The sequence below is a fragment of the Somniosus microcephalus genome, chromosome 9 (genome assembly GCF_052327205.1).
Source record: "Somniosus microcephalus isolate GS21.2 chromosome 9, FLI_Smic_1.0, whole genome shotgun sequence".
NCBI lineage: Eukaryota > Metazoa > Chordata > Chondrichthyes > Squaliformes > Somniosidae > Somniosus > Somniosus microcephalus.
In genome coordinates, this window is record NC_140995.1 from 80,289,003 (window position 1) to 80,311,664 (window position 22,662).

Below are 22,662 nucleotides of genomic sequence, written 5' to 3' on the forward strand. Positions count from 1 at the left end.
TTTCTCATTTTCTAAAAGAACTATCTCTTGGTTAAGCCAGACTCTGATGTGAGCCCCATAAAAGTGGTGTCTGTGAATTATGTAAATAATTAGGGGGTTTCATTTAACCTGACTTTAAAATTCCCTTGTGTTTTTTTTCTTGAGTTTTAGCAATAATCAAAATCAAAACGTTTTACTCATTTTGGGGTACAATTTTTTCTGACTGATTGTCCCTTGGTTTTCACACTAATAAATTGTGAATACCCCTCCAAAAAAAAGAATAAAAACTGGTCCTCATCTATTTGGCTTCTGCGGGTGTAAATCAACAAACAGTAATTCTGCTATTAATATCTACCCCAGCCAATAATCAATTCTGTAACTGTTAGACTATGCTGTTAAATTAAAACTATGAGAAGGAAAGTTTAAAAAGTCATTTTAGAATTAATTTTTTCCATTTCTTGTCTCGTGTTTGCTTTGATTTTACTAAAAATCTAATTCCATTTTGAAGTGGGGCTTTAGAGCTCTACTTTGATTAAAGGGTTAGGAATGGGTCTCTGGAACTAAGCTAAAGTCTGTTTGCAGAAATAAGCTGTCTTAAGTTGTTGAATTGATAGTTGAGAACACTAAGAATGACATGTTGATTTCGCAGTAGTGTTAGAATGATTAACTGCGACAAGCTGTGTAACTTGAATATAATTGCAACTAGTCACCATTGAACATAGAGGGGCAGATAAGCAGAACAATGAGTCAGGAGTCGTCGTCTTAGAAGAATGTTCAATGTTGGTGAAACCCCAACGAGCATACGCACAATGTCATAGTTGCAGCAACAGCTTGCGGTGATAACGGTCGTATGCTTTTCCAGTAATGTAGGCGGTATCTTGATGTCACGTGTTGGTAGGCGGCATTGGTGTAAGCTCTGCTTTATTTTGTATAACCAATCAGTAAATGTGCACTAGGGCGAAACCCAATCAAATTGCTAAGATGGATCATGCATGAGGCTAATCATGCACCTATATTTTGTATAAAAGACTGCTTAAAACTTTATCAGCAGAGAGAAGCCTGGCTAGACAGATAGCAGGATGTCTCCCCACTGGTGCGAATAAAGACTGTTTGAATCTTCGAACGCAGACCTGATGTCGAGTGTTTATTTCAAATACTCCAATTAAATTTTTATGAATTTTTATTCAGTTGTTAGCGCCAGCCGTTAGCGCCTTAAGAGGGCGATAAGTGGGGTGCGAAGCGGCTAGCGCCCGGGCGCGGCGAGACCTGCGCCTCTCGCGGACATTTAGCAGCGGCGCAAAACCGCAACGCCCACTCAGCTGCGCGCGCAGATCCTTACGTCATTTCATGGTGCAATGCCCTTGGTGCGCCCCGAACCGGAACTTCAGTGGCACCCCCCTTTCCGTCTGGCGCTCCCAGCGACTGCTTGACTGGAACGGTTCCCAGTCGCTGTGGGGTTGAGGGGTGGGGGTGCTATTTAAAGGGGGCTCTTCCTGGCCTCTTAGTGGTAGCCATTTTGGACCACTCCTGTGTGTGAGAGAGAGATTTGCAGAGAGACAAAGGGAGAGAGCTTTCTGCATTGAGTCGGTGCTCGCACAGGTACTTCTGGCTTCAGCCCAGAACTTTGCAGTTGGATTGATTTTTCAGTGCCATAGCCTTGAGTGGCCACATATTATAGGGGCTGCGATGGGTGGAAACATTGGGTTTCTCCATTGCATTGAGAGGGCTCCGAGACACCGAGAGAGTGTGCCAATCATGGCGAGACTGAGGAGGGCCAACAGGCGTCGGCACAGGAGACCTTACCCTCCCAGGGTATACTGCCAGCAGTTCTCCTACCTCAACATGTCTGAGGAGCAGTGTATTCGGAGGCTTCGATTCAGCAGGGAGGTGGTCACTGAGCTCTGCCACCTGCTTCAGACAGATCTGCAGCCTCAGCTGAGGAGCAGGATGTTTCTGTCGGTGGCAGTGAAGGTGACGGTGGCTCTCAACTTCTATGCCACTGGCTCCTTCCAATCCACTACTGGGGACATTGCCAATGTCTCCCAGTTTGCGGTGCATTGCTGCATCCGCCAAGTCACGAATGCCCTCTTCAAAAGGAGACGTCAGTACATTTCCTTCCCCATGACCCTGGACAAGCAGCAAGAGCGCGCAATGGGATTTGCAAGAATAGCGGGCTTCCCCATGGTCCAGGGCGCCATTGCACGCATGTGGCTTTGCGGGCGCCTCAAGAGAATGCCGAGGATTACCGCAACTGGAAGGGGTTCCATTCGTTGAACGTGCAGTTGGTGTGTGACCACAGACAGCTGATACTAGCTGTCAATGCCCGCTTTCCAGGCAGCAGCCACGACGCCTTCATCCTGCGCCAGACTTCTGTGGCAGACCTTTTCGAAGCCCTGGCTCACCCAGGAGGCTGGCTTCTCGGGGACAAGGGCTATCCTTTGTGCACCTGGCTGATGACCCTGCTCCGTGCGCCCAGCACCCCTGCCGCAGAACGATACAATGACAGCCATCAAACGACCAGGAACATAATTGAGCACACAATCGGCGTGCTAAAGCAACGGTTCCGCTGTCTGGGCCATTCCGGGGGAGCCCTTCAGTACTCGCCTGAGCGAGTCTTCCATTTTTGTTGTAGTATGCTGCATAACCTGGCTATCCTCAGGACTCGGCCACTGTCAGCAGACATTGGAGCACCAGCAGAGGAAGAGGAGGAGCACCAAGACGGGAGGGAGGCACAAAGTGCAAGGGCCGTCCGTCAGCGGCTTATTGCAAGTCGGTTCTAGGCCCCCTCTGAGGGAATGGCTTGTGCCATTGAAAGAACATGAATGGAACGGTTCCGCAACCCCTGAGCCGGTCAAGGCAACAAATAGTTCAAAGAGCAAATGTGCACAATCTGAATAAAGACACTTCTTTATTTAACAAACTGTGTGCCCATCCTGCATGACACAGAAATACCGAGAAACCCCCAAAAAAGCAGTCAGACACATAACTGGCTCTCACAGCCTGGAGACAATGAACAAAAGAGTTAACCAAAAATGACCATGATCCTCAGCCTTCACTAAAAAAATTACCAGCATTTTGCCACACCTCCTACTTTTTGGCCTGCGAGGGTGATCTGCTTCGCTTGCGAGATTGGCCCCTTCCCACCCTGCAGCTCCTCCGCAATGGGACCCCAGTGGCTGCAGCAAGGCTGGGGGAAGGCTGCTGAGTGTCAGAAACTGAGTCGGCAGATGCCCTTGGGACGGCCTGGACCAGCTCTGGGCCTGGAGGGCCCGGCTGCTGACTGCTTCAACTCTGCATGGGCGGCAGCAGTCTGTCCTACGGGTGGTGGCAGCTGCAGTGGAGGAGTGACCGTGTTGGCAGCAGGAATGCTGCCATCCTGACAGAGCACAGGCACTCCCTGGTCGGACAACACACTGACACTCCCACGGGGCAGCACTGCAGCATGAGGAGCAATCTGCTGAAGCACAGACTGCTGGCCTGCGGCGCGGCGAAGGCCCCGGCGAATCCTGCCCGATCCAGCGAGGGTGGCAGCAGTCAGTGCTCGTGTGGCCTTAATCTGTGTCTGCATCAGACCAGCCACTGACTGCATGGCACCACTAAGCACTTGCGTGGAAGCCGCCTGTGCTGCACCGAAGTCCTGCAGACTCCTTGCCAGTGACTTTATGGAGTCGGGCATCCTTGCCACTGCAGCCATGAGCTCAGTGTGCCTCTGCTCTGCCTGGGCGCCCATTTCAGCGAAGAGCCGCACCTCTTCTGCGCTTACTGTAGCAGGACTGGAGGCCAGACTCTCCCTCCGGGGAGAAGGCCGCCGAGCTTCCCTACCGCCTCCCTCCCCCCCCCCCCCCCCCCCCCCCCCCCCCCCCCCCCGTTGCTGCAGCGCGGAGCTTCACCCTCCTCAGACCCTTCCCCTGCTCCCCTCCAGGGAAGACGTGTCCCCAATATGGCCATGGGCTGCCTCGGCTGAGGGTGGCACTGATGGTCCGGCTTCCTCCTCCTCCTCCTCCTCGCCTTCAGAATCACTCTCAGTGGCAGCTTGAGGGCCCGCCTCCTCACCTGGCGAATCAGCATCTGAAAGCAGGGAGGTACAAGAGTTGCTTTAGCGTGAGGACAGGGCGGCAGCGAGGGAGGCATGAGTTCGATAGCAGCCAGACAGAGTGAATACACACGCTGAAGATGGGCTGCTGAATTTTTAGTGTTTTTAGTGTTTAAAGTGGGGAAAAAAAAGGTTCATTTCAAGTTTAAAAAGGTTTTAAAGTTAAATTTAGTTCTAGTTAAGTTAGTTTAGTTTGTTTAGTCAAGATTAAGTAAGGAAGGAAAAGACCACCAAAGAGACCACCAAAGGAAAAAAAACCAGAGGAAATTAGAAAAAAAAAGCCAAAGAAAAAAAAGAAATAAGGGGAAAAAAAAATATACAAACCAAAGAACAGCGGCCGCACGGGGCCACAGCAGCAGCAGAAGCGAGGTGACTCGGCCGCATCGGGAACCGAGGCGCGAAGGCCGCACGGAGACGCAGCGGCAGCCGGAGCGAGGAGACTCGGGGAGGCCGCTTCGGGAAACGAGGCGAATCGGGGAGGCCGCACGGAGACGCAGCGGCAGCCGGAACGAGGTGACTCGGGGAGCCCGAGCGGCGAACGAGACACGGCCCGATCGGCGGCCGCAGTCCAGCACCCGAGCGACGACCGCAGTCCAGCACCCGAACGGCGAACGAGGCACAGCCCGAGCGGCAGCTGGGCTAGAAAGCCCGGGAAAGGCCCGAGGAGCCAGGCCCAGAGACCTCTGAGGAGAAGGGGAGCAACCAGAAGGCTTCCAGAAGCAAACCAAGACTCTGAGTACAGGGCCCAGGGAGGGAGACTGAAGCCAGGGAAAGGCCCGAGGAGCCAGGCCGAGACAGAGGCACAGAGACCTCTGAGGGGGAGGGGAACAGCCCGAAGGCACCGGGAAACAGCGGCTCACAGACCCAGACCTGAGAAGGGTGAACCCAGAAGCCGAGGCCCAGGGACCACGGGGTCGGAGAGGGGGGACCGGGAAAGTTCGCGAACAGGGAGAGGGAAACACCAAACCCGGGGCCCCAGAAAAGCTTATTCTAAGATCAACAATACTTTACCAAAAATGAGCGAATCAGAAGATCCACAACAGCCCCGCTTCCAGATTCCCCCCAACACCGCAAAAAAAGCTATAAAAGCGATCAAGCATGAGCAGATGAGAGAAAAACCAGAAACACTTTTTGCTGACTGTTACAACAATGGGACAAAAAGTAACCTCATTTTCTACTCAGATCAGCCAGTGGCTTGGATCACAGCAATAAAATCACACTATACCAATGTTAACCTAGAAAATACCGCAAATGGGTCCATAATGAAACACACCAGGAGACAGTTCAACTACGACGGTCAACGCGTACAATACCGGAACAATATTAGTGCAAGGCAACCTCGACAAATTTGCAACGGCCTTCAGGACACTGAAAAAATTAACTAAGGGGGGAAGGAACAGCCCCAGAGTGGCCCGCACTCCCCCCAACATTGACAACTTACCAGGAGAAAATCTGCCTGGTCAGGAGGTGAACGAGCCACACAGTTCAAACCAGACACTAACCCCGGGGAACCACAGCCACACGATACAACTGACAAACCCCAGCATAACTACCAGGGAGGAAGCCACACATAGTCCCCCTACCATTCCCAGCTCACCAAGAGAAGAGCAGCATAGCCAGGAAGTGAGTGAGCCCTCCAGGGCCGACCAGCCTAGCCAGGAAGTGAGTGAGCCTTCCAGGGCCGACCAGACACATACCCCGGGATCACACAGCCAGATACAACCAAAAGATAAATTTAATCAATTAGAGATAGAGATGGTTAAACTTAGAGAGGACTTCCTCAAAATGAATGACGATCAAAATCAGGAGAGGGAGAGACACAAGAGAGAGCTGAAGCTACTTGAGAACCAGGTGAATCTACTTAGGAATCAGGTGAAAGAGCTGCAGGAAAAAGAAGAGAGCCATAGAGGAGAGATAACACCATTAGACCAGCAACCAGAGGCTAGAGATAAGACAAGACAGAGCCGGACGGAACGGCTGCACTCCCACACGGAACAAAAGCAACAGACACACAATACAAGGGGTGCCACACAGACCGACCAGCATACTGATTCGCAATTTTCCCCCACCACCGTGGAACCACAAGCGGGCCGCTCACAAGAGGTACGCACACACCAGACACCCCAGCACACACACTGAGTCCAAGCGAAAGCCACCAGACAGTAAACACAAACAAGGCTGACGTCGTAATACTCATAGACTCAAATGGGAAATTTCTATGGGAGAAAAAGCTATTCCCTAGAAGTAAAGTAGAAAAGATCTGGTGCCCAACAACAAACAGAGCCATGGGATGGCTGACCAAAGCCAGATTAGGCTCCCCCCAACACATAATAATACACACGGGCACAAATGACCTAAAGACCCAACAGAAAGAAGTAGCAACATCGCTCAGAGCAATGATTAGGAAAGCAAGCAGTACATTTCCAAACACTAGAATCACTGTTTCCACAATATTGCCGAGAACAGACTTCAACAACAACACAATTCATGAGATAAATGCCAGCATAGCAAGAGACTGCGAATCAAACCACAACGTACACCTGGCCCAACACCCCACCCTCGATGAGGAATGTCTTTACGACCACGTCCACATCCAAAGGCAAAGAATATCGATCTTTGCTAAAGCCCTGAAGGACGTCGCTTTTAACCGGGTCCATACCCAGACTCCAAGAGGACCCCCCGACCACCAGAGATCAGCGGGGTACATATCAGGAACACTACAAGGACCACCAACACACCAACCGAGACCAGAGAGGATCCCCATGCAAAACAACAATATCAGACCTGCACCACTCCTGTCCCACAGGGGAATAGGACTGCTCCCAGCCAGACAGAGGGAGAGATGCACAGGACGTACGCAATACCTCAGACAGAAACAATCCATTAAGAGACAATAAGCAGATGTGCAGCAGCATCTACTTCCGCCTTATGGATCAAGGACTAATTAATAGAAAGAACTGTAACCAAATTGTATTAACTTTTGTAGACAACTGATGTGATCTTTTTTTTCCCACACTTAGACACGACAAACACGTACCACTCTTTAACCTATCATAGTAAAAGATCAAACTTAACATGAAATCCTTATATATTTCGACCTGGAATATCCAAGGTCTACGCTCTTCACTGCGAGAAGTGAAAAGTAGGACCCCAGAGTTCATAGATGAAACTAAAGACCTAGATATTATAATTTTACAGGAAACTTGGTATAAAGGAAAAGGACACACTGGCTGTCCCCAAGGGTACACTGAGCTGGTGGTCCCCTCCAATAAATTACCAAGTGTAACCCAAGGCAGAGACTCCGGAGGCATACTGATCTGGTTTAAAACAGAACTTAAGAATTACATCAAATTTATAAAAAAGGGCAAAAACCATATGTGGCTCAAACTTGAGAGGGAGATTATCTCAAACACCCAAGATGTTTACATTTGCGCACTTTATATCCCTCCAATCAATTCCCCGTACTTTAAAGAGGACACCTTCTCCAACATGGAGGGGGAAATTATCCAATACCAGGCCCAGGGGAACGTGTTGATCTGTGGGGACCTCAATTCAAGAACGGGCGAAGAACCAGACTTCACCAATAATCAGGGAAACAATTACGTTTTCGGGAATAACCACTTTGACATCCCTTCCCTTCCATACAGGCATAACTGCGACAAGCAGTCAAATACCAACGGAAAACAGCTACTACAGCTCTGTCAAAACCTGGGTCTGTACATTGTCAATGGTAGGTTCATAGGAGACCTCCTAGGAAGATCGACCTATTGCTCACCTCTTGGCTGCAGCACAGTAGACTATATGATTACAGACTTAGACCCATCCTCTTTCAGAGCATTCACAGTCAAACCACAAACAACACTGTCAGATCACAGTCAAATTACTATGTTCCTCAAAAAGACAGAAACAAACAACATAGAAACACAACCCAGTAAACTGTACAACACCAAAAAATCGTACAGATGGGCCAAAAACGACACGGAAAAATACCAGAAAACAATTAGCAATGCATCAACTCAAGCTCTCTTAGACATCTTTCTGGATAACATATACACTCACAATAAAGAAGGCGTAAACCGGGCAGTTAGTAAACTAAACAATATTTTTGATAATTTGGCAACAAATGCAAACTTGAAAGCTCGCAAGAACAAACCCAAAACAAAAAACTATGAAAAATGGTTTGACCGAGATTGCCATAACATGAGGAAAAAACTTAGAAAAATATCAAACCAAAAACACAGACATCCAGAAAACGAGGAACTACGCCTTACTTATTGTCAGACACTAACACAATACAGAAACACACTCAGAACCAAAAAAGAGCAATATATTAAGAATACACTCAGCTCCATGGGGGAATCCATTGATTCCAATTGTTTCTGGGAAAACTTGAAAACACTACACAAAAAACAACACGACGATTTGGCCATTCAAAATGGGGACACATGGGTAAACCACTTTGAAAAATTATACCAGAAAAACACACTAAGACCAGAGCAGCACCAAATATGCAAAAAACTGGAAAAGCTAGAAATGGCCATAAAAGATAACCAAAACCCGCTGGACGCCATAATAACAGAAAAAGAACTTCTTGAAAAACTCAAGGACCTGCGACCAGGAAAAGCCTGCGGGACAGACGGCATACTAAACGAGATGATTAAACACACAGACAACAAAATGAAACTGGCTATCCTAAAACTCTTCAACTTGGTTCTGAGTGTCGGTTATTTCCCTGATATCTGGAACAAAGGACTCATAACGCCCATATACAAAAGTGGGGACAAAATCGACCCACACAACTATCGAGGCATCTGTGTAAACAGTAACCTGGGGAAGGTATTCTGTAGCACCATAAACTTCCTTGAGGAGCACAATGTCTTGAGTAAAAGCCAAATTGGATTCCTGCCAAACTATAGAACATCCGATCATATCTTCACCCTACAGACCCTAATTGACAAACACGTTCACCATAACAAAAGCAAAATCTACGCATGCTTTGTAGATTTCCAGAAGGCTTTCGACTCCATCTGGCATGACGGTTTATTCCTGAAACTTATCGAAAGTGGGGTAGGAGGGAAAACATATGATGTAATTAAATCAATGTATACAAACAACAAATGTGCAGTTAAAATTGGAGACAAACAAACAAAATACTTCCCACAGGGGCGGGGGGTGACGCAGGGCTCGCCAATCTCACCGACACTCTTTAATATTTACATAAATGGATTGGCAAAACTACTTGAACAATCTACAGCACCCGGCCTCACCCTATATGAATCCAAGGTTAAATTCCTCCTCTATGCAGACGACCTGGTTCTGCTGTCACCTACTAAAGAGGGGCTACAGCAAAACCTGGACCTGCTGGAGTCATACTGCCAGACTTGGGCCCTGACAATAAATCCCCAAAAAACCAAAGTCCTTGTGTTCCAGCAAAGATCCAAACATCAGGGACCCAAAATAAATTTCACAGTAGGAACAACCAAAATTGAACAAACCACTAACTACACATACTTGGGCTTAAAAATCAGTTCTACGGGAAACTTCAAACTGGCTGTGAATGAACTGAAAGAGAAAGCAAGAAGGGCTTTCTATGCCATCAAAAAATCAATCCAAATAGAAATCCCAATTAGCATTTGGCTCAAAATTTTCAAATCAGTAATTGAACCAATTGCACTCTATGGCAGTGAGGTATGGGGACCGCTAACTCAACAAGAATTTGCAAAATGGGACAAACACCCAATTGAGATCCTACATGCAGAATTCTGTAAAAGTATCCTCCGGACTCAAAGGAAAACAGTAAACAATGCATGCAGGGCAGAACTAGGCCAATATCCATTAATAATCACTATCCAAAAAAGAGCCACCAAATTTTGGAATCACCTACAAATGAGCAATCCCCAATGCTATCACTACGACGCCCTGAAATGCCAAGAGCTGACCATAAAGAAGAATACCCTCAGTCAACTAGTCCTGGGACTCAGTGAAGTAAATACTAACAATAACCAGCCCCAGGACAGTGACAGGGTAACACAAAGAATTCGACCCAACACAATCGTCGCTAAGCAAAAGGAAAAATATCTGACATATTGGGCAGAAACAACAAAAACCCAAAGCAAACTCAATTGCTACTTGGCCCTAAACAGACAATACAACATAGCTGATTACCTGACCATGGTAAAGGATAACAAACTGAGAAGAACCTTGACAAGGTACAGACTTAGCGAACATAGCCTAGCGATCGAAAAAGGCAGACACAGGCAGACCAGGCTGCCAAGAGAGGACAGGATATGCTCTCACTGCAGTCAGGGAGTGGTGGAGACAGAGATGCACTTCCTCACAGCTTGTGGAAAATATCAGGGCATCAGGGAGAATTTCTACCAAAAATTCTCACAAATATGCCCTGATTTCAGAAATCTGAATGACAACCAAAAACTCCCATTCCTACTGGGAGAGGAGAGAAGCTGTGTAACACTGGCGGCACACTATGTTACAGCTTGCCATGAACAGAGGGACAACCAGTAAACTAAGAAAAGAATATATATAAACAATGCGAATGTATATTTATACACTCAGGGATATACCTGTTTATACACTGTATGAATAGAACTGCGTTTATGTGCTAAACCATAAATGTATTTTGATGCTTTGGCAACATAAGATGTAACTTATCATGCCAATAAAGCGATTTGAATTGTGAATTGTGAATTGGAAGGAGAGAGGTCAAAAAGGTGATGACCTTGCCATTGCTGTCCAGAACGGGGTCGGCATCTCCAGTGGCGACGAGGCCAATCATCCGGCCTGCCATAATCTGCTCCAGACCGCTGAGGTCTTTAAGTTCAGGACGGCCTCCCCCGGTCCGTTGCTGCTGCCTCCTATTGTGCGCCAGCTTGCCCTGCAAGAGAGAGGACGGGCTCTGAGTACAGTGTGAAGCCCTGATCTTGGCTGCACTGCCTCCATGGTGGAATAGCCCTTGCAGTGTGTAAAGTGGTGAATGTGCACGTGAGTTTCATGAAAGGCCCATAGGTGTTGGATGAGGGCTGGGCATTGGGGCTTTCAGAACCCTTTGGCCATAAAGTGAGGTGCACATGCAGGGATGAAGAGGATACTGAAAAGGGTACTCGCCCTGACAACCCAAGTGAGGTCGTTGAACTTCTTCCTGCATTGCACAGGGGTCCTAGGTTCCATGCTGCTGGAGGTCACTCTGTGTGCCACCTCCCTCCAAGCTTTTCAATATTCGTTGGGCAGCGGCCTCCTGCCACTGTCCGGAAACGGGATAGATTGCCTGTGCTCCACTGCGCCAACCAGAACCTGCAGGGCCCCCTCACTGAATCGCTGCACTCGCTCCCTAGCCCTCTCCATGGTCCTAGGCGGTAGAATGTGGCAGCAGGTCTGTCCAGGCTGAGAATCAGGGCTCCAATGTGCAGGGCGTGGCTGCAATCCAAATCAACCCTCCCCCTTTGACCGGCGCCAGCGTGTCTGCCTGCAATCACTAACTGGCCACACCTGTGCTGCGCCCGCCCTCGGTGGTAGCGCCTCTCTTCTCCGGCTTAGCGCTTTAGGACAGTCGTGCAGCGCCTGCTTTAGCGCTCCAAGCACCTCTTGGGGTGAAGCAGGTCAATTTCGCTGAAGGTAGCGATAATTTGCGCCGGGTTAGCACCCGCTCGACTAACGCCCCAAACGTGGCGATACTGAATTTCTAGGCCAATGTCTTCACAAAAGGGAGCCTTACCCATTGTTTAAACAAACACACAACACACAACATATGATTGCCTCAACTACATTGAAGTGGATCATTTCTTCACTTGTACTTGACAATGTAATGACTGCCAGCGAGGTCACTGGAATGCAATTGAGAGCATGCATTTTGTGACTCAGTGCAATACCCAAGCGCTATGCTGAGTCACTGGGTTACTAATGTTTCTTTTCATGTATTGAAAGAGTTATACATTTTAACTGGTGTTGTCTGTTGGTAGAATTGCTAATATTTGTGGTTTTTTTTTTACCACCATATATAATTGAACACTTAATTATATCACCTGTCCTAATATCATCTTATGTGGCTTGGTGTCAAATTCTGTCTGATAACGCTCCTTGAGAAGTTTTTACTCCGTTAAAGTTGCTATATAAATGCAAGTTGTTGTTTTAAAGATATAATTTCAATCTGACTAGTAACCTGCTAGGGTTGCCACCATTTTGCATGTGGGCTAGCTAAGTAAGAGTAGCAGCACACTCTGCATCCACTTGCAGCCTGATCCAATTTCCTAAGCAGTGCATTGTGCAGCATGAGATAAAAGGTCCACGTTGTGCCCATTTCCGTTGGTTGGTTGACTGGCTGGTTGGCAAGATGGATGGAGTTGGAATCAACCAGAGGAGCATCTTTATCCTTTAATATAAAGTCTTCGAAACCAAAAGTATACATTTGAAGAATGAGGGTGCATTAAATTTACAATTGAAAAAAAAATATAGCTCTTTTTAAGTGCTACTTCTTCCTACCTCTAATATTTTCAATGGGATTTGTTATAATGTTGTAAACAGTTCTTTTCAGGAAGAAATCTTCAACAGTTTTTTTGTTCTCAGTATTACAACTATTCACTGCTCTATAACACTTGTTAACTGAAGAGGTGTTGAACAGGAAACAGTTTTGCAAACACAGCATATTTGCAAATGAGAGGTTGATATTTAAATTCTGTGGTTAGAAAGAAGTAAAAACAGTTTTCTGATAAGTTGTATTGAGGTCTAAGGATAGAGGTGATTCAGATGTGTTGCATTGCATATTTGGAATGATTAATGCAACAGAGACGTGGTGATTTCTCAATAGATATACATACCAAACCTTTGACATACTGTATATCAGATTATTTTCCGGGGTGGGGATGAAAATGGGAGTGGTTGAGTCAGGACTTGCTGTGGTTCCATTCTAGTCCAGGTTTTCAGCTTGGGGTGGTGAGCGGGGTTCATTTTCTATGGATATATTTGGTTTCAGCTGTAAATATCAAACTGGAATTGTGGTAACTGAAAACTATAGGCCCGGAATTTTTGGATCCTACGCATGCTGAAATTAACGGGGCTTCCGCACAGATCGTGCCGACGGGAACTTGCGCCCAAATGTCCTGTGGAGCTTATTTGCCTTCACTAAAACCTAAATACTGGCATAAAACAAGCACAGTGCAGTGCCCCAATAGGAGTAATAGCGAGTGGGCTGCTGTCTTCTGCCATGTTGTCTCACTCTGAGCCTCTTGCCTCTGCTGCTCCTCATCCTCATTCATTATAAATCAAAAAGTTCAGGTGCACAGAGTCTGACAGCACTTCAAGTATAGTGTAGGCTTCAGCAACAACTTTTTAAAAATCACAAGAAAATTACTATTGAACTCCAACAATCTCACTTATGCCAAAATCAACGACACCTAATATTTTTGGCGTTGATCTACGCCTGTGCATTATTCGTGTAAATCTAGGAAACTCGTGCGAGCTGGTCTTTTGCATGGGAGGGCTATGTAAATTGGCTCACCATACGTCCCGCCAAAGACTCTATACAGGGACAAGTTTTCTGAACTGGGGACTCTTCCCGGGGACACAGTACCTAATCCGGGGACCGTCCCCGGTTCATAAAACTTGTCCCCGTATAGAGTCTTTGGCTGATATTTTGCTCCCCTCGGCAGATCTGGGGCGGGCGATGTCGGTGCCGGCTTGCAACCCCGCTGCTGGCTTAATCCCATGGCTAAAATGAATTTACTTTTGATAGGGCTCGTTAAGCCTGCCCAGTGCGTTTCCCGGACCAATTAGAGGAAGCGGGTCTGGTGACTTCATTCATGAAGTGTCATCATCCGGTTTCTTTAAAGGGACCATAGCCACCTTACTTTTGATGTTTGTGCTGTCCGTGTTCTACAGTATTGAAGTGCTACAAACACTGACAAGGCACTGCACAGAGGTGTAGGGCTGCACCCAGGTTCTCCCATGACTCCCTCCATATACTTATGGAGGGAATCGCAGCACGTAGGGAGGTCCTCTTCCCTTCCCATGGGCGGCAGAGACCTCCCCAGGAGATCAACGCAGCCTGGTTCCACATTGCAGAGGAGGACACAAGCAGAGATGTCGTCAGGAGGACCTGGGTGCAGTGGCACAAACTGTTCAGTGATCTCATTAGATCACGAAACGTTAGTACAAAGCCACACTCTCCTTCATCCTGCTGTGCCTCTCATCACATCCCCATCACACTGCCTTCCCTACCCTACTCTGCACATCCTTACTCACACCAATACCTTGCACCTCCGCCCATCCCTCTCTATCTACATTATCACATCCCCCTCTCGCTAGCCACCACTCGCCCTCATCCTAGTGCAATTATGCCAAATAACAACACACAAGGGTAGCCACTTGGGTGTTTTATCCAATGTTCATGTAAAGCTTCTGTTGATGTGTTGCCAAACATTGAAATCTTTATTTTCAACACTTTGCATTCTTGGACAGATTTGTGTGCACCTTTGGAAGTGGCTTAGTGAGTTCCAGTGAATGGTGAGACATAACGTTACCCCCCGCAATGGTGATGAGTGTAAAAGGAATGGCTTGGGCATTGCAGGGACACTATGGTGCTGGTGTGAAGTGGTGCCAACTTGGCACATCATGTGAAGGAAATCTGGCCATCCTGGGCAGCAATGTGCTCGACTGCTGATGTCCTGTGCAGCTTCAGGTGATTGCGGAGAAAGTTGGTGGTGTTGGTGCTGCTGCTGATTGTGGTGGGATTCTGAGGACCAAGGTGAGACAGTATAAAGGACACCCATGTTGATGGAATAGATGGCAGGTGAAGTAGAGATGACAGAAACATTCTGTCAATGGTGAGAGAGTTCTTCCAATGAGGTGAGAGTGGAAAGCCTGCAGAATCTGTGCTGGAAATGGACTGAGAAACAGCTTGTGGCTGAGGAAAGTGATCTGTCAGGTAGGAGCTTTTACTGTACATTTGAAGCTGTCAAGTAATCAGCTGAAGCAAAGGCCACTGAACTCCTGCCTCAGGTTGACAGATGTGGTCCCTGAACAGTGTGGTTCCTGTGGCCATGAAGTTAAAGTTAACAAACCCTTAACTTGCTTTTTTAAGTATATTGTGTGTAATTGGGTCGCCCTCCATTGCCTGTCTGATCTGCTCAGCGCTGACAGACCCAACATTGGGAAAGGCACGTTGCAGCGGGTTCCTGACCTATCAAAAAAAACCACTTTCGGACCCGACCCGCCATCAATACCGCCCGCTGACACCCTGGAGAATTCTGGCCTTTTAAAAAAAATAAAAACGTGAATGTACAGAAACCCCAAGGGGAGATTCTCTGCCCATTCCTGCCCAGTTTGATCAAAGGCGACGATGGCGGCCTTTGCTTCCCACAGTTCAGTGCGGTGGAGCAAAGGCCCCATCAGTAGCTCGGGCTGCACTGCACTCTGGGGGTTGAGCCACCTGACCCCGTGTATAGGCCAGTAGTGACTGGCTGGAGGGCGGAACTTTTAAAATGCGTGGGAGAAGCCATGAGACCTGGTGGGTTAGTGGATGTACTTTATTTAGTATGGTGCATCGTGTTTTTTCTTATTGAATAAGGCAAGCTTTAAATTCTCCCATCGGGAAGAAGTTTCTGAAACCTTCTGAGACAGGGTGTTTCACATCTTGCATGAAAAATCTCAATCTGTTTGGAACAGATTTAAAATTGAGAAATTAAAAGTTAGGGTTTTCGGGGTCAAGTATAGATGGTACAACACTATCGCCAGAACACATGCAAAATTTGAGATTCGGTGTACAGAAATTCTAGGCTTAGATCTTCAGGATCAAATATATCATCACTGCCCCCCTCTTCCCCTCTCCCCTGCCCCAGCTCAATAAAATTCATTATGTTGCATTCTGTCTTCCAAAAAATTAAACAAAGCTGAAGTCTCAAAATTACAGTGATAAAAAGAAAATGAGTGACTACTAAACTATGCTAAATTTCAACAATGTTATACTTGATTAGAGAAATTGGCCTTCTGAGTGGGAGATAAGAGACTTTCTTGGGAGAATTGCACTTTAATGATTACACAGTGTAATGATGAAACTGGTGAATCTCAGCAAACTAGTTCCAACATAAGTTTGTGCAGAAGAGATTGGCTAGAAGAAGTATGGCTTCACAATGTTGGCAGTGCAGTGGCATAACCAGTAGATCTAATTTAAACTTTTTTTTTACAGATATATAGTCAAACAGAATATGGGGAACAGTGGCAGTCATTGTCTTGGGATCCCTGCTGGGAGGGGACCAAATCTTGTTGGATGTATTGATTTGATGGCTGATCACACAATTCAGGTAAGGTGCTATATGATATGCATAGAAAGCAATATGCAAAATCCAAATAAGCCAATAACTATTGTGAGTTATAATATACAGATGACAAAAGTATACAAGCTTTCTCAACTGGTGAAGAGGATATCTAATGTGCAGAAAATGAATAATAAATGTAAACAAGTATAGATAAAGAAGCATTAAACATCTTTTATTTGGTTTTTATTTTATTTTGTCTTTTAATGTAGTTTATTTATTTAATAATGGATTTTCAATATTAGAAACTGTTTAAAGAACCCCAATTTTAACCGAAGGAGGCAGTTTCGGGTCAGACTTCAGTGGAGCATAGAATCGGGTGAGGTGTAAATTGGATGTCCTACCTGAACCAACCCTGATATTGCCGAGCGGGTTAGATTAGCTTGCAAGTTCCCCTCTAAGTCACACACCATCCTGACTTGGAAATATATTGCCATTCCTTCATCGTCACTGGCTCAAAATCCTGGAACACCACTGTGGGAGTACCTTCACCTCACGGACTGCAGTGGTACAAGAAGGCGGCTCGCCACCACCTTCTCGAGGGCAATTAGGGATGGGCAATAAATGCTGGCCTTGCCAGCGACACCCATGAACGAATAAATAAATAAGAGTAGATGCTGAGTGGTGGTTGTTCCCCCTGGCTGGAGTGTCTAGAACTAGGGGTTCATAGTCTCAGGATAAGGGGTCAGCCATTTAGGACTGAGATGAGAAATTTCTTCAGAGTGTTGTGAATCTTTGGAATTCTCTACCCCAGAGGGCTGTGCATGCTCAGACGTTGAGTATAATCAAGATAGAGATCGATAGATTTTTGAACTCTAGGGGAATCGCGGGATATGGGGATAGGGCAGGAAACTGGAGTTGATGTAGAAGATCAGCCATGATCTTATTGAATGGCAGACCAGGCTCGAGTGGCCGTATGGCCTACTGCTGCTCCTATTTCTAATGTTCTTATGGGCTTTACCTGAAGAAGGTTAAGACTAATGTCTCCACTGAGAGAATAACAATTTATGTGGAGAGGGTTTAAACTAATATGGAAGAATAAAAGAAAAAAATATAAAGCAGCAGAAAACAAAATAAAAAGGTCAAGGAACGTTGCAAAGACCAAAGAAAAGAAGGAAAAATTATTAGAAGGAACAGGTCAGAAAGAAGATGGATTAAAACTATTAAGACTGACAAATAGTTAGAGGCAGGTTTGTTATATATGTAAATGAAAAAATATGGTGAATAAAATTTGTTAGCTAGGGGCACAAATTGCTTTAAGGACAGTGATGTTATAGAATTAATAGAGATGTGGCTTCAGCTAAGGCAGGGTTGGAAGCTGACCATTTCTGGTTAGAGAATATTCAGGGTGGATAGAATAGGCAAAAAAGGAGAGGTAGCATTGTTAATCAAAGATGCAATTACAGCACCAGAACATGAGGATTATAAAGGAGACGGTGGGAAAGGTGAAATTATTTGGTTAGAGTGAAACCATTGAACAGTAGAAAGGAGATGGAGGAAGAGATATGTAGACAAATTGGAGAAAAATACAGGAATGACAGGCCTATAATAATGGATGATTTTAATAATCCAAACATACTAGGCTAAGTGCAAAGAAGGAGCAGGGTTTCTACAATATGTCCAGACTACTTTCTTGATCAGTATTGTTTTTAGTTCAGCAAGAGGCAGTGCTCAATCTAGTTCGAGAAAATAAAGTGGGGCAATAGGTAATATGAGGGTTGGGGAATGTCTAAGAGCAACCACAGCATAATTTAGGGTTGACACACAAATTGTGAACGAGAGGGAACAATCAAAGATAGAGACTTAACTGGAAAAGCCAAATCAATTATAAAAAGGAAACCAGCCCAAAGTCGCACACCATCCTGACTGGTAAATATGTCGCCGTTCCTTCATTATCGTTTGGTCAAAACTTTGGAACTGGTTCAAGAAGGCAGCTCACCACCACCTTCTCTAGGGCAACTAGGATGGGCGATAAATGCTGGCCTTGCCAGTGACATCCACTACCCAATAATGAATATATTAAAAACAATTGGAAACCAAAGTTGGCTTCTTTGGAGTCTTGACCTGCTTATGGAAACTGTCTTTTTTCTGTGAATACAAGATAAAAGTACATAGAAATACATACATAGAAACTACGACATGGAAACAGGCCATTTGGCTCAATGAGGCTGTGTCGCTGTTTCGCCTCCACGAGAAAATATTTCTAATCGCATTTACCCATCCTGTTCCCATATCCCTTCATCCCTGTTTCCTTCATTCATCTATACAATCTAATCTAATTTAAGGTTTTATATAGGCTTATCATTACCTGCTAGCTTTTATATTCTATACCTCTTGTGATAAAACCTCCGATTTCATCAACTTTTTTTTACAGCCATATCAACCTAAAGTGTTCACTTTAGCGTTATGTGAATCTGTACCCCCAAGACAACTGCTCTTCCACAGCACCAAGACTGCTACTTTTCAGAGTGCAGTTATTGCTTTTTTTTTACCACACTTACTGACATTGACTTCAGCCATTTTTTAGCATATCGCCCCATATTATCAATATCCCTTTGCACCTTCCTTTGGTCTTCTAAAGAATTAACTATATCTTCTATTTTGGTATCATCTGCAAATTGCAAGACCACTCCCTCTAGGCCTATACCCAAATCAGTCATATACACAGAGAACGGAAGTGGCCCCAGAACAGAACCCTGTGGAACACCACTACCCACTTCCAACCATTCTGATAAACTGCCCTTAGCTCGTACTCTTGTCCCTTCCAACCAATTTTTAATCCAGCTTTCTATCCTCCCCCAATTCCATACCCCTTAATCTTCTGTCAGAATCTCCCATGTGGTACCTTTTCAAACGCTTTCCTAAACCTCCTGTACCTTACCATCCACTGTGTTGGCTGATATTTCAAAATTTGCTATTGATCTCCGCCAAAGTGTTTGCAGGCATTTCCTGAGGTGCATTGCTGAACATTCTCCAGTGCCCCACCAAAGTTGTCATTGTCAATGTGAACCTTTAATGGTGAGTGTTGGCCAGCTATTCAACTATTGGTAGCATCACAGCTGAGACCAAATGTGCCCTAAACCAATGTCCACAATTTGGTCACTGGATAGCAGTCGGGAATGGGAACCTCTGGCTGGCTTTTCTTTCCCTTCACTTCCCTAGACCAGGGCACAGTAACCAAAGGTAATGCCTCTACCATCTTCCTGGCTCAAATGAGCTAACGTGCCACAAGATAGGGATTAAACCAGAGAGATTTCCACTCTGTATGGCTCAGTCCAAAACCAAGTATTGCATTTGCCCATTTCATTTGGGGAGGCTAAGCAATCAGTTAGTTTTATCCTTCAACCTGGATCAGAGAGAAACTACTGTTAGGCCTACAATTGCTCAAGTGACCTTACACTTTATAATCAATGATAACTAAGTTATAGTCCACATCTGCAGAAACATCTTCGCATAGTTCACTAAACTCTTCTTTGTCTTTGCTCAAATATTCTGAATGGTTTACTTGAAGTCATTGAGTAGTGCGATAAGTGTGTCGGTCAACATAGAAACATAGACGATAGGAGCAGGAGCAGGCCATTCGGCTCCTCGAGCCTGCTCCGCCATTCAATGAGATCAAGGCTGATCATCCAAATTCAGTACCCTGTCCCTGCCTTCTCCCCATATCCCTTGATCCCATTAGCCTTAAGAAATATATCTAACTCCTTGTTTTATGGAATGGAATGTAATCCAACTGAAAATACTGTGTAATAAAAGTTCAGAAGGGTTCGCCCATAACTGCTTCCTTTTTTATGTCACTGCTAGTAATGAGGTACGGTGATACTATCTGTATAACCATGGTGTGATTTATAAGCGGAGCTTTTAATTTGCACCTATGATTCCCCCCACTTACTAATTACCCAATGTTGGCCTTGAAGCTCAGGCAAGCATTAAATAGATAATAGGCACACAGAGGGAAATAGAGAAAACCGAAGGATGAGTGATTTCTAGGCCAATTTGGCATGAGAAGAAAATGTGACTGTTGCCCTCAAAAAAAAAAAAAAAAAAAAAAATCAGTTTGGATGCTGCATTAGGCATTTATGGACTTGTTCTAATCTCTTTTAGCTGACATCATTATATATTTTTTTTGCTAATACAGTAAACTCTTGTTTAAATGGCACTTAATCATCCGGAATACTTTAATAACCAGCAAAATAGATAACCGGTAATCTTGCCGAATCCATCCAGCACTCGTTTTGCTGAGTCCAAGTCTCCCACGGTGGCCGAGTTAGTCAGTAGCTTTTATTTTTGTTTGTTAAAAATTACCTTGGTAGGTATACCTCTCTGTTGTTCAGAATTTTTCATCAACCGGCACCATCCTGGTCCCATAGGTGCCGGATAAGAAAGAGTTTACTGTATAGCACAGAGGTGTCACTTTCAAAGTGCCACTGAAAATATTTAATTTATGTTTTAAGCATTTAGTTTACGTTCAGACTCCATAGCTTGTATATTTTTATGCTATATGCACTCTTTTCCAACAGGGAAGTTTTATACGCCTGTATTACCCTTGTGAACAAAGTGGGAAGCATCAACAGCCATTGTGGATTCCCAGACATGAATATTACTATGGACTTGCTGATTTTCTTAAATACAACAGAAAATTTGTTGATCATATTTTAAACCATTTGTATGGTAAGAAATATTCTCCTCTGCTTCTTGTTTTGGCATCTTTTTTTTTTAGAGATAAAATGGTATTGCATATAAAGTTTTACAATTGGGTGGTATTTCATATGAAATGGACATAAACTATGGGCATAGGACTAGGCTGGTTTGGAATGTTTTTTGCACGCTACCTTTTTCTGAAGTTTACCACATTTAATTTCTCATCAAATCACATCAGGAAAATTAGACATTGGTATAGTAACTGTGCTGTGAAAAATGATTGATCAGAGGTATGACTTGAAGTTTTCATCAGCGTCTAGACTTGAAACCTTCAGTTGCGGTCACCTGGGGAATATATTCTGAATGTTAGTAATTTTTTTAAGTTAGTGCTTCTTCCAAGTGGTGTTCAACATGGAGGAGTACTGATTCATCAGCTGAGGGAGGGCAGTAGGTGGTAATCCACTATAAATGTTTAACACCAGTAAACTGAAAACACCAATTATTGAATGAATTGATAATCTGGCATGAAAGGAGGTGACGATGACACGGGAGACAAAAGTGTGAAAAGTAAACCCTTCCTTCAAGGGCCAAGTAAATATTACAGGTAACATTGTCCTATAAATGTTATGCACATATCGGTGCAGTACTGTACTAAAATCTTACATAATGTTCACTAGTATGTGTTCTATGCAATGTTTGCCATGCTGGATTAGTTCTGATCACTATTGGATAAATACATGTAACATTTTTTGTCTTAAAATACTCCTGTGCAGCGCCCTGGGACGTTTTACTGTGTTAAAGGCGCTATATAAATACAAGTTGTTGTTGTTAATAGTGATAAAAGAAAAAGAAAGCTGTTTCATCAGTGTTCGATGCCTTAACGTGATATATGCATGTGTTTTACTTCAGTGCTGTGAGCAGATCAGGTAGAGAGTCAACCTACTCCTTCAACTGTGCCTAATTGTATAAGAAGCACATTACCCGTATGTATCTGGGTGCCTCCAGCTTGCTCACTGGCATGGACTTTTTCAACTTCACATTGAAGCTGATAAATCTGCTCCTCTGGCACACCTTGTGATGTCATCATATACACAGCTTCTTCTTTGAAGGGCCCCAGTATTTTCCTTTTTGATCATGTTCTTTCGTGCTGAATTCCCCAGTCAGATTTATTTTTTTGTCTGTCATAGGCAACCCTCAGCAGCCTACTCCCCAGCTGATCAATGGCCATCCCACTGCCACCATAGCTCTGCAGGCTGGACTGAGCTTCTGCCCCTAGAGCCTGGAGATCAGTTTGAAGTTTTCTTCTTCTTTACGGTACTCATTGCAAACAGCACTAAATGTTCCAATGGCCCACGCTCTCCCTCCTATTATGGCAGCCGCCCACCACCACCAGCACAACATTGTAGTCCAATCACTGTGGGAAGAGTGAAGAAACGAGCAACCTGGAGATGGGGGCGGGGGGGGGTTAGAAAAAAAAATACTGCATAGAGAGAGAGAGGACATAGTTGTAACAGAGGAAGATAAGAAAAAACTGCAGCAGATACATAGAAAATAACTACAAGAGTGGAATGGATGTACATAGAGAATAAAGAAGTTCAGGAGAGAAAGTTGAGAAGGGGAAGCAAGAGA

General features: G+C 45.1%; 1 protein-coding gene across 2 annotated transcripts in view; it reads left to right on the forward strand.

The window, feature by feature from the left end:
* Positions 1 to 22,662, forward strand: part of pla2g7 (phospholipase A2, group VII (platelet-activating factor acetylhydrolase, plasma)) — a 176,461-nt gene that overhangs the window by 34,791 nt on the left and 119,008 nt on the right. For both annotated transcript variants that reach the window (XM_085996800.1, XM_085996801.1), the window contains exons 2-3: positions 16,266 to 16,380; positions 20,913 to 21,063. In XM_085996800.1, coding sequence (XP_085852926.1) covers positions 16,285 to 16,380; positions 20,913 to 21,063 — 247 coding nt within the window. In that variant the 5' untranslated portion in view covers positions 16,266 to 16,284. The remainder of the gene's footprint in view (positions 1 to 16,265; positions 16,381 to 20,912; positions 21,064 to 22,662) is intronic.